The following is a 15,794-nucleotide window of genomic DNA, read 5'->3' as shown; positions in this document are numbered from 1 at the left end:
ACGTGCACACACCATGCACAACCGTCAGCAAACTGTGCAAAGCGCTGGTGTGTTTTTCAGAGTGTTTCTCCTGGTCGCCGCTTTCGTCCCTTTTGGTCCATCCTCGAGCTGAAACCTGTCCCAAACAGGAAACCCCAATCACTGGAAATGAGCAAGAGAAAAAACTTTTCCACAGAGCCCTCCGCACGACGCGACCTCATGTTATTTTTCGGCTCTTCCGCGTCGCGCTTTGTGGTTCTTTTCGGCTCTTTTCGGCTCTTTCTGTCTCTTTTAGGCTTTTCGGTTTTCTACGTGAGGGGCAATAGAAAACAAAACAAAAAAAAAAAAACAGGAACCCCGAAAATAGAAGTCACATCCGCACACCGCATAGCTGCGGGCTCGCGAAAAATAAACAAGTAATGGAAAAGAAAGTGCTGCTCACGGGATCATGTCAAACTGCTAGTAGATTGACAAGACCGGAAAAGCGAGCAAGAGACGGGCGCGGTTTGCCAAGCAGCAGGGCAACACCGATGGGCCGTGAACCGATGGACCGATTGACCGTGAATAATATGGTTCTTTTTCCCGATGTGGTAAGTCGGTGGATCTGGTACTGCTAGCAAGTACAGCTGGTATCTCTTAGATTAAGAAGCAACCAGTGGCGTTCTGGGACCGGTACACGGCGGTCGCGGCGGCAGCTATCTTTACCCTTTTTGTCTTTTTTTCTGAGAATTTGGAGATTGGTGTGGACTTGAGGATTCAGGGTTGGGGGGGGTTTTCGGCTTGCCTGACGGGGTCTTGATAAGATATTTTTCAGACACTTTTAACGGGCGCGGACAGGCCGTTCAGAGCGACAGATCAGACGCAGTGTCCGGGAGGCCGGGTAGCTGAAGTGCGGTGTCCGGTGGCTGTCCGGTGGCTGTCCGGTGGCTTGTTCCCCTGGTGTGTCCGGAGAAGGAGAGGTGGACTTGTCCGGGGGAGCCTGAGATCGTGTCCCATTTTGTCTAGATAGAAAAATACAATTAATCATTCATTCCGGTGAGACAGAGCAAGGAAGGTATACTGTCTGAGCCGACTTGTTACGCACGTTACGACCCTGTGAGCAACTCATTGATTGCATATAAGTTCGCTAGCTCGCCGAAAAGGATTTTAGTTGGCGCAAAAGTCGTTCAGGTAATAATTAGTAGCAGTGTTGCGGTGTTTTCTGGCTTTCTGTGTTAATCAATCATGGCTGCACATGAAGAATTTATTAGGAAGCAGGTGTTTGGTACTGTGTTCGAAATTACCAACAGATACACGGACCTGAATCCCGTGGGTATGGGGGCATTTGGTCTGGTGTGCTCCGCCACCGATACGTTGGCCAATCAGTCCGTGGCGATCAAAAAGATCATGAAACCATTTTCCACAGCCGTTTTAGCAAAGAGAACGTATAGAGAGCTGAAGCTTTTAAAACATTTGAGACATGAAAATTTGATCTGTTTGCAGGACATTTTCCTGTCGCCCCTGGAAGATATTTATTTCGTCACGGAGCTACAAGGTACAGATCTCCACCGACTTTTACAGACAAGACCGCTGGAGAAGCAGTTCATTCAATATTTCCTTTACCAAATCTTGAGAGGCTTGAAATATGTCCATTCAGCTGGAGTTATTCACAGGGATTTAAAACCAAGTAATATTCTGATAAACGAGAACTGTGACCTAAAAATCTGTGATTTTGGTTTAGCCAGAATTCAGGATCCGCAAATGACCGGTTACGTATCTACAAGGTATTACAGGGCACCAGAAATCATGTTGACTTGGCAGAAATATGACGTTGAAGTTGATATTTGGTCAGCTGGTTGTATATTCTCTGAAATGATTGAAGGGAAACCTTTATTCCCAGGTAAAGATCATGTTCATCAATTTTCGATTATTACCGATCTGCTGGGTTCGCCACCAGCGGATGTAATAAATACAATTTGCTCTGAAAATACATTGAAATTCGTCACCTCGTTACCTCATAGAGATCCCGTACCTTTTGGAGAAAGATTCAAAACAGTTGAACCAGACGCTGTTGATTTACTGGAAAAAATGCTTGTATTTGATCCAAGAAAAAGAATTACTGCTGCAGAAGCCTTGGTTCATCCTTATCTAGCTCCCTATCATGATCCAACCGATGAACCGGTTGCAGATGCAAAGTTTGATTGGAATTTTAATGACGCTGATTTACCCGTTGACACATGGCGTGTAATGATGTACTCTGAAATTTTAGATTTTCATAAGATTGGTGGATCAGATGGTCAAATTGATACTTCCGCTACTTTTGATGATCAAGTCGCCGCTGCAACTGCTGCTGCTGCTCATGCTGCAGCATTAGCTCAACAGCATGCAGCTAATGACCGAAATGATATAAGTTCTCAAGGAAAGTCAAATAATCAGTCTTCTCTTTCTGCCGCTAATGATGCTATTGCAAGTTATGGTAACCAAGCAGTTCATTATGCAAATGAATTTAGACAATAATTTGTTGCATCCTTTAATTACCTTCCATATCCCTTCCTTACCTTCGAAATTTATATATATACATATCTATATATATACGGTTTTCCAAAAAGATATTTTTCTATATTCGAAACTTATAGAGGTATATTCAATTATTTATCTGTGTTTATTTTCGCTTGTTCCTGGAGTCTGTTGAACGGTGCCCAGAAACAATAGAAAATCATCAAAACATAAAATCTAAAAAAACAAACACTTTAAAATATAAAAATCTCTTATAGGACTATTTCTTTTATGAGTCTTTCGCTGCTACATAGATCCGCTATAGAACTTTTTTTTTACGGAGTCTGTTGTTAGTACTGTTATATGAATCTCATATAAAAATAATTTTATTATGAGTCTTTTGTTAATCCTGCTTCTTTACAAAGAGAATAAAATCCCGAATCCTTGTTTTTCAACAGGGTTTCTGGTGTATCGAACTCTCGAACGCAACCAGAATCTAAAACGATAATTTTGTGACTGTCCATAATAGTATTGATTCTATGAGCAATCGTTAAAATGGTTCTATCTTTGAACGCTGTACGTATAGTCTCTTGGATAACCTTATCCGTCTCAACATCAACTGCAGCAGTAGCTTCATCAAGAACCAATATTTTAGAGGGAATCAACAATGCTCTAGCTAAACACATCAATTGCCTTTGTCCAACACTCAAATTACTACCACCTTCAGACAGTTGAGTGAGCAAGCCCTCTTTGCTCATTGCTAAAACATGTTCCTTTAGATGTGATAAATCCAGCACTCTCCAGATTTCCTCATCACTGTATTCGTTCATTGGATCGATATTCTCACGAATCGTGCCTTCAAAGAGTTGACTGTCTTGAGGTATAATAGAGAGCTTATGTCTCAAATCATAAAGCCCAATCTCATTTATTGGAACCCCATCAATTATAATACGACCCTCCGCAGCTTCAATTATTCTGAATAAAGCTAATGTCAAAGAGGACTTACCAGCACCGGTTCTTCCAACAATTCCAATTTTTTCTCTCGGCTTGATATGTAAATCAATGTTTTTCAGTATTAAATCCAAATTTGGTCTATATCTAGTGGAATAATGTTCGAATTTTATGTCACCTTCAGCAGGCCAGGTCAAAGGAGGTCTATGTCCTTCTACAATAGTGGGCGCTTCACTTTTGATGTCTGAATACTCTTTTATTCTCTCCACTGAGACGATATTAGTTTCAACTTCGACAGTCATCCTTACGATCCAGTTCAACGATTGCGTGATTTGCAATGCATAGCTTAACGACAAACCGATCATTCCCGGTGTTAGAGTGCCAGACTTTAATCTCAGTATGGATAAGAAAGACGCGCCAAAAATAATGATTGTACCAATGAATTCTAATCTGAACGCTAACCAACGGTTCGCATTCACAGAAGGGTAGTAAGCGCTCATGTTATTATCAATACGTGACTGATTTATGTGAATGAACCTTTTTTGCTGTCCATAGCCCCTTATAGTTGAGAGTCCACCAAGACTCTCCTGGAAATGAGCATAAACAGGTGATCTAGTGACAGAATCCAGGCGACGTAATTCTCTTGATGCTCTCAAATAATATTGCTGATAGTAAATATATAATACAGCCATAGGAATAACAAAAAAGGTAAATTGCCATGTCGTAACGCAAATAACAATAATAGTGAAAGACACTTTCACGACATTCATGAAGAACTGGGTAAACGTTCTACCAAGCAGTTCATCCACTTTGTAAATATCATTAGAAAATCTGTTCAAAATACGTCCGATTGGCGTAGTTTCAAAAAATGACATTGGTGCCCTCAAAATGGAATTAGCCATAATCGAATGAAGGTATTTGGAGCCTCGAATGGTGCAAAAAACCCACAGGATAACAGTTTGAATTAAAGTAGCTAGTGCGGAACTAATACCCAATGCCAAGTACACGCCAAGATAACGTCCAATATGAGGATTAGATCCATGAGAAGAATTAATTTCAGACCAATGCTTCAACCAGATGTTGCTTAAAACAGATAGAAACATAGATAGAACAATGAAGAATAAAAAGATGCAAACATTAACTGGGTTACATGCCTTAGCATATTCCAAGTAAATTGACCATTTGACTTTACCTTGTTCACGATGTTCTTTAGCTCCTGTATTTTCGTCGTCATCGAAATCGATATTACGTAAAGTTGCATCACTGGCTCTTCTCAAACTCAGAGCAGTATCTGTATCCATATCCATACTATTTAGTTTTTGCAATTCTTCTAGCTCGTCTTTTAGTGGTACTGTGCTTTCACGTTCTGAGCTACTAGCGGACGAAGTCTCATTACTTTTACTTGTTTTCTTTTTACCAAACTCAGTTATTAGTTTGGACAAAGGAGAATCAGCATCAACAGATATCTCTTCAGCTGAGCCCTGTTGTATAATTTCACCATTTTCGAGAAGAGTAACAGAATCGGCAATTGATAAAACAGAAATTTTATTAGTTGCTAGAACTTTTGTTTTACTCTTCAATAAACCATGTGCACCAAGAACATGCTGAACCAAATGCTTAGAAACATGTTCATCAACAGCAGCTAATGGATCATCCAATAAATAAGTGTCAGCTCTAGCATACGTAGCTCTAGCCAGAGATAATCGAGCTTTTTGACCTCCGGATAATGAGATACCCTTTTCACCCACCAAAGTTTGATCACCATCAGGTAAAATACCTAAATCAATGGTCAAAGCACATGCCTTTATGGTCAATTTGTAAAATTCCTCATCGTATTTGTGGCCAAACAGAATGTTATCCTTAACTGTACCATTCATGATCCATGGGACTTGGCTAACATAGGCCACACGACCGTGTACTGAAGCAAAGCCATTGACTCTATAGAGGTCTCCAAGAATACTTTGAATCAAAGCACTTTTACCACTTCCAACTCTTCCAACAATACAAGCTAATTCACCTTTTTTAGCTTCAAAGTTGATATTTTTTAGTGCAACTTGATATTCAGGCTTACGTTTCCATAGAAATGTTGCATTATCGCCTAATTTAACGGCAACGTCACCTATATTGTTGACTTTTGCCAAATGGTGAACAGAGTCTTTTTGCAGCTCTTCATTCGTCAAAAAATTGAACAATCTACCGATTGATACCGACGCTTCAATCATACTAGAAAGAACATTTGGAACGACGTTTAGGGGAAAGGCCAATAGATTGAATAAAGTTAAAGCTGGGAAAACCAAATCAGTGGTCAAAGGCTTATTCTCGGTGAATACGAAAGCTGCAAAAGTAGAACAGGAGACCAAAAATGGAACAATATTAAATTGGAAGAAAATGAAAGCATAGTAACAACCCATCTTAGTCAAATTTTTTAGCTCTTTGTCATTTCTGACATGTTCCAATTTCTTTTTGTAAGGACCTTCCCAAGCGTACAGTTTCAAAGACTTGATATTATTCAAGATTTCGTTGATTAGACGTGATCTTTCATCTTTATACTTCATCTGAACTTTTTGTAATTTTTTTTGTGTCCTCATGAGAACAGAATTTAATGGCATAACAATTACAAGGATGATAACACCAACCCACATTGAATTACCCAGCAGTTTATATAGTGATATCAAACATAAGATAATTTGAAAAGGACCGGACCATATCAAATGAATCCACTGGGTTAAATCTTGCAATCTTTGAACATCAACGCTCATCAAATTGACAATATCACCAGTAGATGACATTTCTGCAGCTTCATTCGATAAAGCCAAAGCTTTTTGGTAAATAACAGATGTCAAAGCACTTTTGATATTCATTCCTGTATTGAAGGAATTGAGAAAATATTGATGAAGAATTGAAGTCTGAGTGAAACTGACCAAAAACATTCCAATAGAAATCATAAATCCTCTCGCCAGTGGGATTTCTTTGGTTTTATCGAATACGACAAATGAATCTTTCCTTTGTTCATTATAATCAGTCACAAAGCGGATTAAAATCTTCAGCAACTGAGGTTGGATGAAGGCTAAAGAATCAAAGAAGACTTTGAAAATAGCTGCAACCACCATTTGAAGACCGAAAGTTCTGAACAGCGCCCATGTTAAAGAGGGATTCGGTTTATGTTTGATCTGATTTTGCCAATTATGTTCAAATCTTTCGGAAAGATCACCGCTACCAAAATTTTCTGGCAATTTATATAAATCTGTTTCCACCAAATACTTATTATAACCGGTTTTCATCAGATCTGTCATCCATGAAAACGAAATCCTAGAGAATACATTAGCATTGTCGTATGGATTAACTTTTCTCTTTGAACTGTACTGCTGAACCACTTGATATGGAAGTAATGATTTTTTTGGAATTGCTTCTAGCAATAGAATTGAGAAACTGTTGATAGCCTGAAATAGCGTTAAAATGAAGTAGAGATGACCGAATTGCCATTTATCTTCATAAACGTACCTGATACCAAAATTGAGAGTCTTCGCTGCTAGGCCGAAGGTCTCGAATAGCCAGAAAAACAGAACTATTCCGCTCGAAACATTCGAATTGTAATATTCAAAATAGTGCAATGCCAACACGTCAAACAGTGCCAATAACGTCAGCAACGACTCACTGGCATATGCAACATCCTGCTGTCTTTTCCCTACCAGCAAAGTAGAGTACGAAACGAAAAAAATTTGTAAAACCACGAGAGTTACTCGACAGAAGATAATCCAATTGGTTCTGTATCTGAATCCCACATGTTCTTTTCGAAGTAGCCTAATTAATTCTTTTGTGCCGAACACAAGAAGGAACACTGCTGTAAAGTTCAACAAAACGCCGTCTATGAAACATTGCGTAAGATCCCCATAAAATGAAATAGGACCGAAACCTTCCTTAGACTTGCACAACGTACATTCAGTATAAAAAGATGTGAATTTCGATACTTCTTCCATGATAACAGACTACCGACCTAAGGGGTTCCAATTAACAAGAGCACCAAATGTTCAAGTCTATCAAGTCCAGGTTCCACTGCTGCTGCAAGTATCGATTCTGCCAGCCTGCGAAGAGTAATTCAGCCCTTTGAAAATCCTATATAAACACTAACCTGGACGAAATGTGCTACTCTCTTCCACAGATGACAAATCTGCCCGAGCAACTAATTCCATCGTTTCAATTGATAATATCTCTTATTGCGACAAATTACCCTAAAGCGGCCAAGAAGAACAACGGCAAAATGTCATGTGAAAGTCACGTTCCAGATACACAAGTAATAAAAGTGTCAGTTATGAATATAATTCAAGCTGAAATGCCATATCAAAGCATATTTCATCGTATCCTTACACACTGAATGTGTTTGGAATTTGCAAAGACCTGTCCTTTGGTTTGGATCATGTTACACGTTAACTAATATGTTTTTCATGTGATTTGAAGGATCTCAAAATATCTATTTCAACACATTTATTTAAGTGTGGTTAAACAGACAAGGAAGTGATTGAAACAGCATAAATGCAAACCATCTCTATAGTGTTAGGGACATTTTGTATTGTACATGTTTGTTATGATAGCCTTTTCAAATTAAAACTTCAATAAAAACTTGTTCCTCGTGGCCCAATGGTCACGGCGTCTGGCTACGAACCAGAAGATTCCAGGTTCGAGTCCTGGCGGGGAAGTTTTATTTTTATTTTTTGTTCAAAGCCTGGTCTTTCTATTCAGGTAGTCGAATGAAGCTTCGCAGAAAAGGTAAATCGATATTCTGCATTGTAATTGCGGTGGCATATCAGAACTGGAAAGCCAACTTTTATCTGAGAGGATCACCGAAATAGCAATCCGCGTCTCTCTATTTTTGGTTGCAGTTGAAATGCATTCCCACCGTATAGATTCATTTCTAGTAGCTGAAAATGTTAGAGTTGAAATTGTTCACGAGTCTAATCCCTATTTTGCGGGAGAGCCTGTATCGTTAGTGGTAAGAATACGACATCTGGGATCACAAGATGAGCTATTCACAATAGGTGACACGATAAAGACGCTGCAACAAGAGGTAGAGAGTGAGAGTAGAGAGCGGGGTGCAGGGAACGGTAGTCAGGACGGCGGAAACCAAGAGAACAAGCCATGGCTTATGAAATCTCTACTGAAGGCACTAAACGTAGATAAAGATGGTGACGACTTGAAAGAGAAAGAATTGGAGAGGAAACACAAGATGATAGATACATTAAAGGAGCAATTGAAGTTGCACGAACCCATAGAGTTAATCTCCGGATATTTGCAAATATATGGTGTATTCCAATTTGATGCTGAGTTTATCAGAGAATTTAAATTAGACAATACAAGCATGGTAGGTGGGGGTATGGACGCATTTTTACAACATGGTGGTGATAGTAACACAGATACGGTTGATGGTGGGAGCAGTTTGGCAAAATATCTCAATTCGAAACATCATGCATTGCAAGATGACCCTTCAAGTCTATTCGGTGAGGGAAACCTATTCTTAGCAGGTGTAAATTCAAATTATAGTACAGAATACAAAAAATCACCCATTCTACTTGTACCGCAAACTCTTCTATTTACAGAACTTACACTAGAACCTGGAACTATAAAAACTTTCAGATTGAAAACCGAAGATCTTCCTATGGATTTACCACCTACTTATAACATTTCAAAGAACGTATCCATAAATTATAATTTGGATTTTGGTGTTGGGAAATTGTTACTGGCAGATGTAAAGGAATACAAAATTCACGTACCAATATTTGTAGCACCCTATGTGAGTCCAATGGGTTGTCAATATACTTACAAACTGAACCAAAAGGTCAAAATTCTGGAACCTGCAATCGTTAAAGAAATAAAACAAAAACCAAACAGTCAGAAAAGACTGTCATCAAGCTTCATAGCTACTCCTAGAAGAATGTCTTCTTCTATGCTATACCATGAGAAAAATGATAGTGCAGAAAAATTAAAGCGAAATTTTGTTCAGTTAATCAAATCCAATCAAAATGGTGAGAGAGATATTGAAGAACTCGTTGACTTACAAATGAAAATGCAATTTGAAAGTCTCGACGAAGAACCTTTCCCAAATGAGGCAAACGATCTGCCACATAGCAATGAAACTTCATATCTATCTCAAAGACCAAACTCTGTCGCAAATAATATATTGAATTTGAGAAACTGGAACTTCAATACTGTCACGGAGAATAGTGATGGTCTTGAAGACAGCAGCATAGGTCTTGTTCCTCAAATTTCCAACCCGCAAAATATATACCAAATAAATTGGAATGGTCAATCAATCACGAAACTTATATTATCAAATACATTCTACACAACTGCAGATGATATTGATCTAGTGCTGGAAATTGATCAATCTTCACCTCCGTTACATAAGCTTAGTGCCGTAACGGTTTCCCTTGAAGCGTTTGAATTGGTCAATCAGAACTATGCAGCTGAAAGCATAAAAACTTCAAAACCTAAGGGAAATCAATTCTATGAAGCTCGTTGCATTTGTTTTGACAAATGTGATTCAATACCGATGAAATTGATTATACCAAAGACACCAATGTCTCAACTACCAAGTCAATTCAGAACGGATATCTTCCAATTTAAATGGATGTTAGTTCTCAAGTTTGTACTTGTTCCCAGAATTGAAAACGTAAACTTAGAACAGTTTTACGAAGATAAAAAGGGCGTTTTATTCCATGCAAAGGAAACTTTAGAAGGCGAGGAATTTTCTTGTCATATTCCAATTCCCTTATTGCCAAGCTCACGAAATTTTGGTGGTTGGTAAGTGAGATTTCTTCAAATACATCGTTTGTACTACATACATCCTTTTGTCTTGGTGCATGAGCATAAAAGTGGAGGACAATATTTTTACATTATACTTGGAAATGAACAATCCATGCAAACCTCATGTCCTCATATATTTGAGATCAGAAATGGAGGGCAGCAAACGCAGCCTTATTCAGTATGAAATGTACATGAAACGACAAATAATATCAAGTCACGTCCTCTATTCTTGTAAAGGTGACGTGTATGAAATCTTTAATAATTATCCAATAACTCAATTGTATCCTGTTCAAGTTCCGTAATACACAAAAACGATTTAGGTATTATTTACTTTACTGGGGTCCTTAGACCTCTGTATTGAAATAGTGAATTACTTTCAGGTCATTGATACTAGCTTGAAGAGAAATTGATAATAACATAGTGATATTAAGTTGTAGAGATATCTTATCAGTCGGTTATTCTCTATATCATGGATAGAATGGAATAAAAACTATACGAATTGAGTATAAATATTTGGAAAAAAAATTGAGTTTGATACCTGACAGATTACACTGTTGAACCGTTAACACGATAATTAACAAAATATTTTCATCCTTAGCTGTTCCTGTTGGTATTATGCTATTGTTCTACTTCCAAAAAATCACCAGCACAGCTCTTTATTAACCCGTGCCCTAGATTCCTCGATAGGCACATTCTCGAATTGTAAACGATTCGTGATAAATTGTTGGTCGCCAACCCTTTATAATCGATTGATCTTCTGCTACGACTTCCTCTGACTTCATTTCTTTTGTCGAAAAGTTCCATTGTTGAGTTCCCCAGGTCTTTTCTTATAGCATATCCTCTTTGTATCATAATCTCAAACCAAATCTCAACACCCTGACTGCTAAATACCATTAGAGCAGGTGATGTTTTTGATATCATCGATAATTTGATACACCCATTTCAAACAATACTTACGAAGTCAAAGAAAAAAACATACACCACTGCTACGGTTAGCAATACAGCACATTTTTAGCATTTTGAAATTATATGGATTAAATGTGTAGGAATATTGAAATGGGATTCAAATTTTTTTAAAACTTAATTAAATGATCTACGGTTGATAACTCGGATTTCCTTGAAGTAAAAGGTGAGCGATTTTTTAAAGAAAAAGCAAATCATTACCTGCCCCAATGTACATAGAGTGCAATCTATAGTTGTAGCGGAACGATTTGTTATATTGCACACCACGCTAATAAGCAATTATCGCTTTTTTGAGCAGTTGCTGGCAGCCTTCGTCTTTCAAAAAAACACAGAAATCATCGGTATCCTCAACCAACTCAATTTCCCAAAATAAACCGTTTGAAGTCAATGGCAAAATATTTTCAACAAATTATCTCCGACAGGATTCGCCGTTATAGAATAATGACCTGCGTCTACCTTGCTTGATGAATAATTGATTGGTTGGTTGAACGAGGGATTTTGGGACAATAAATACAGTCCGAGGTCACATCTGTTTCTCAATTATCTTTAAAAATTTGCTTCACAGTGCTTATCAATGTAAATGAGCAATTGATGAAGAGCAAATTCAAAAAGAACGCACGAAATGTGCATGTCTCAAAAAAAAAAAGGGGGAACCATTTCCTCGCAATCCAAGTCAACGATCGGAGGTGTACAAGATCCAATTGTAGGTTAAAAACACCGAAAAAGGCCCCTTCCTACTAACATGCGTATAAAGGAACTCGCTCTGCCAACAACGCTATCCATGGGACGTTGTATTTTCTCTTGATCACCGTTCGATGTATTTCTTATCTAGGTCAGAAGTCTTTTTCTCTGCGACCTCGAACATCTCCACAGTAGGGTGAGCTGGTGCCTAGCGATGCTTTTGGAATGGTAGTGTTATTATGCAATGTGACAAAAGATATATCTCTCATATACGTTTCCTTTTACGTGACAATGGCAACCCTTGCAGGAATTTTCATCCGACGCGGGGAAAGATAAACACTCCGAAAAAAAAAGCAAAAGATGCATAGAAATCTTCTATGCAAATTGGCATGAGGCAACCGTGGTACCAACTATGAAAATACATCTTCTGAGAAACATCCAGATTTTTTTTAAGCTAGTTGTGTTGCGTTTGTATTGAAACGGTTGGCCTCACTAGTACCTCATTGCGTTTGCGAGTATATATCATTGTCAATGTTCGAAAAGCTGAGATGGTGATATTATAAAAGTGAAATTACGGAAGAAAGTCAGTGCGCTTGTAGGCAAGGTTGAATTGGATTTCTTTGAATGCGTAGCTCTGTTGTGGTGAATGCTTCAGGTAACCGAAAAACATTGTAAAGCACTAAAAAGCATTGAAAGCATTGAAAAGCATTGAAAAGCACTGAAAAGCACTGAAAAGTACTGAAAAGCACTGAAAAGCACTGAAAAGCACTGAAAAAGCACTCAACCAAACGTGGAACAGGGTTGAAGTGATAGTGTTCTGAGCGTCTTCTTGGCGTCAGGAAGATTCTCGGTTTCTCTTATGATAATTACAAAAATCATTACAATTGCAGATTCGCAAGTAAATATGCTACTAATTATAGGTTTATCTCTTATATAGCTATTTTGAGCAAGCTGCAGAGTCTTGGTCCGTACTTCTGAAGCAGCTATACGATTAACAACAGTTGGCAGCAATTAAACCCTCTCAATGAATCTAACATCATCAGGATATTGTGCACTTATGAATGCTTTGAGGGATTTATTATTTTATGCTTGAACGAACCGCCGTTGATACCCCTTCCAGGCTATGTGTGGATAATTGCGTTTGAATTCAAAAGAGTACCGAAAAAAATATTTCCTGTTAGACAAGAAAGAAAACAGACATTATTCCCCGAATAATGGGAAGCCCAATGTTCGCGGTAGTATCTGGTCTAGCTCTGAAAAAACATCAGTCAATATGGAACACAAAGACGATGCATTTAAAATGGCACGCATTAAATTTATCTTCTTTTTTTACTTCTATGAGATCATCTGTGAATGCATCATTTGGTGAGAGTAGAATGGCTTCATGGGAATCATTTTTTCTTTCAGTTAAATCAACCGCATCGTTTTCATGCTGCTTGGAAGTTATCATCTTGTTGATGACCGGGCAATTCGGCCTCTTCATCCTCCTTGGATTTAGACTTTTTATCGTCGTCTTCCTCGGTTTCAGACTTGTTATCGTCGTCTTCCTTGGTTTCAAATTTATTACCTTCCTCTTCCTTGGTTTCAGATTTGTTGTCATTTTCCTTGATGGTAATTTCATGACTCGAGTTGCCTGTATTAGCTTGCTTTATTTTATAGTCCTCCTTGGTCTCATTCTGTTCATAAGAGCGTCCCCCATTGGCTATGTCATTCTTAATTTCTTTTTCAATGTTAGAGTTGTCTCTCTGGGTATCTGTTGTGTCATTTTTAGTTTCTGAATTGCTGCTCTCATTTAGTATACGATGTTGGTCTTGGGATGAAGTTTTTCCACCTTTTTGATTACTTTCATCTTCGATCTCAGATTTAGCTTCATTCTTTGATTTGCCTTCGTGAGGTGCTTCACTTTCAAGATCTGATTCCTCTTTATGCTCTGATTTAGCTTCATTATTTGATTCGCCTTGGTGAGGTGCTTCTTTTTCAAGATTTGATTCATCTTCATGCATCCGTTCATCCTTGTCGTTTAAATGCAGTCCTAATCCTAATAGCGCACTGCCGATTGCCACCGAAGTCGATGAACTATCATTCAAATGTTGGGTTGCTTTGATTTCAAGATCAGGTTCGCCTTTTTTACCTTGCTTCTTTACATTAAAGTAATCTCTCCAAGAAGACCAAATATTGTGATCTTTCTCACTTGAGGACTGTGAAGTTTCCGGAGCCGCAGCAACTGTACTTTTGGTCGAAACGTCGTCTTGCTCAATACTCTCTGAAGAATCTGCTGTCTTAACCTTGGAACTTCCTATACTGCTGCCGCTGTTACTCTTTCTCAAGTTTTGAAACGTAGCAGCCAACTTTTGCTGTATTACACCAAATGCACCAATTCCATTATATGCATGCTTAGGGGGAAAAATATCAAACAGCCTATCGTCTGTACTTCCCTTGAAAATCTCGTAGTTTTGAGTTTCTTTCCATCGAGAAACCCAATTTGCATTGAACAAATTGATAGGGTGAGAATTCAAGACGTTATCAGGAATAGACTGTATTACCATTGAATTATTTTTATGAACTTCAATGTAATCACTTAGTTTAACACTCGAAAGTAAACCAGTCAGATAGTCCTCGAACTGCCACCTCAAAAAATCTTCACTACCTTCGAATTGTGAATTCTTGGGTGTGAACAGATCGTTCTCATTCCAAGTTTCACTTACCATATTTGAAACATATTCAATCCACTTTTTATCGTGACCAGAGAGCTGCAAAGCTGGCTGCAAAGTTTTATCAAGAATTTCTATCGAGGAGTCATCCACATTAACAAAGACGTGACAAAATTCGCTTTTTTGTTCTGTGAGTAATGAATTTGAACTCCCAATCACGAAAAAATCTGTATTGGTGGAACTGATATCATCCATTTGTTGAAGTGGAGTATAAGGTGCAAATAAACCACCTTTTTCGAAAATTTTTAAGGGAAAGCCTAAAAATCGTAGCACGGACTGTCTGTCACTCGATTTAAATGAGTCGGCAGCTTTCAGACCTTCACAGGAATCATACATCTGAGGACTTCCGGACTTTTCCAGATCCGAGAGTAAATTTGGTATTAAGCTAATTAACCCAAATTGTAAATTACACAGGGCTTCCACGTTTGTACCGTAAAACACTAATTTCTTCTCCAATAGGATTGCTTTGAGAAGGATCAATGTGTCTTTTTTGAACTCGTATATTATCCGACGAAGTGACAGCCCAACGTAGAAAAGGCTGTCTTGCAGATTACTTGGTAATGGATCAAAAATCGATATAAGATTGCCATGAAGAGAGGATATAATGGATCTATCAGAAAAGTTTCGCTGCAAAAAAAAAGCATTAGTCACCAAACTTAACTTGTCTTTAATTTGCCCGAAGATAGGCTGTCTGGAGATCACTACAATTGCCTTTTGTACAGTAGATCTCGTTATATCTTTATCCTTATGGGTCAATTCATCACTTCTTATCTGTCTTGAACAGGAGATAGCAAACAAAGTAGTGTAATGATTGAGCTCACCTTCAGGCAAATCGGTTGCACCATTTGGGGGACTACATTTCTTCTTTTCATTAAAGAGCAATGTAAAATATGTGAAAGTTTCCTTGAAGGAATGTGATCCATCTGGTAGCGCTTGAAAAGGCAAATTTGGCCAAATTTTGCTACTATCAGTTCCCTCTGGTAATCCATACCAGTACTCAACCTCTGGACCTCGTGTATGATGAAAATCAACTAAACACAGTCCTAGTATAACCGGCTCCATCACTTTTAATTTGTTATTATTCTATTGAATAAAGACACAGTAATAAGAAGGGCTCCTCTGATGGCTCGAGTTTTAACCTCTCCCACTACTCAATGATATGCCTGGTTTCACCGAGTTTTGATTAGACAAGTCGAGATTGTTCTATCTTGTCATTGCATGCTTTGTATTACCTGG

General features: G+C 38.3%; 4 protein-coding genes and 1 non-coding gene across 5 annotated transcripts; 3 read left to right on the top strand and 2 right to left on the bottom strand.

Moving 5' to 3' along the window:
- Positions 1 to 1,203: 1,203 nt before the first annotated feature.
- HOG1 (mitogen-activated protein kinase HOG1) lies at positions 1,204 to 2,475 on the top strand (the record flags this gene model as incomplete). Its single annotated transcript, XM_037290351.1, has 1 exon — positions 1,204 to 2,475. The coding sequence occupies one exon, from the start codon at positions 1,204 to 1,206 to the stop codon at positions 2,473 to 2,475; it is 1,272 nt and encodes a 423-aa protein (XP_037146246.1).
- A 368-nt stretch (positions 2,476 to 2,843) lies between these two features.
- Positions 2,844 to 7,382, bottom strand: YCF1 (ATP-binding cassette glutathione S-conjugate transporter YCF1; the record flags this gene model as incomplete). Its single annotated transcript, XM_037290350.1, has 1 exon — positions 2,844 to 7,382. The coding sequence occupies one exon, from the start codon at positions 7,380 to 7,382 to the stop codon at positions 2,844 to 2,846; it is 4,539 nt and encodes a 1,512-aa protein (XP_037146245.1).
- A 644-nt stretch (positions 7,383 to 8,026) lies between these two features.
- On the top strand, positions 8,027 to 8,099 carry HG535_0Gtrna11R. Its single transcript has one exon. It is a non-coding gene; the product is annotated as a tRNA-Arg (tRNA).
- A 188-nt stretch (positions 8,100 to 8,287) lies between these two features.
- On the top strand, positions 8,288 to 10,204 carry RGP1 (Rgp1p; the record flags this gene model as incomplete). Its single annotated transcript, XM_037290349.1, has 1 exon — positions 8,288 to 10,204. One exon carries the CDS (start codon positions 8,288 to 8,290, stop codon positions 10,202 to 10,204), a length of 1,917 nt encoding a protein of 638 aa, XP_037146244.1.
- A 3,070-nt stretch (positions 10,205 to 13,274) lies between these two features.
- AVL9 (Avl9p) lies at positions 13,275 to 15,620 on the bottom strand (the record flags this gene model as incomplete). The annotated part of the gene is made up of 1 exon (XM_037290348.1): positions 13,275 to 15,620. One exon carries the CDS (start codon positions 15,618 to 15,620, stop codon positions 13,275 to 13,277), a length of 2,346 nt encoding a protein of 781 aa, XP_037146243.1.
- Between the last annotated feature and the right edge of the window lie 174 nt (positions 15,621 to 15,794).

The sequence above is a fragment of the Zygotorulaspora mrakii genome, chromosome 7, assembly GCF_013402915.1.
Source record: "Zygotorulaspora mrakii chromosome 7, complete sequence".
In the NCBI taxonomy this organism is placed as follows: domain Eukaryota; kingdom Fungi; phylum Ascomycota; class Saccharomycetes; order Saccharomycetales; family Saccharomycetaceae; genus Zygotorulaspora; species Zygotorulaspora mrakii.
The sequence above is the reverse complement of the archived record's forward strand: the minus strand, read 5'-3'. Positions and strand labels throughout refer to the sequence as shown.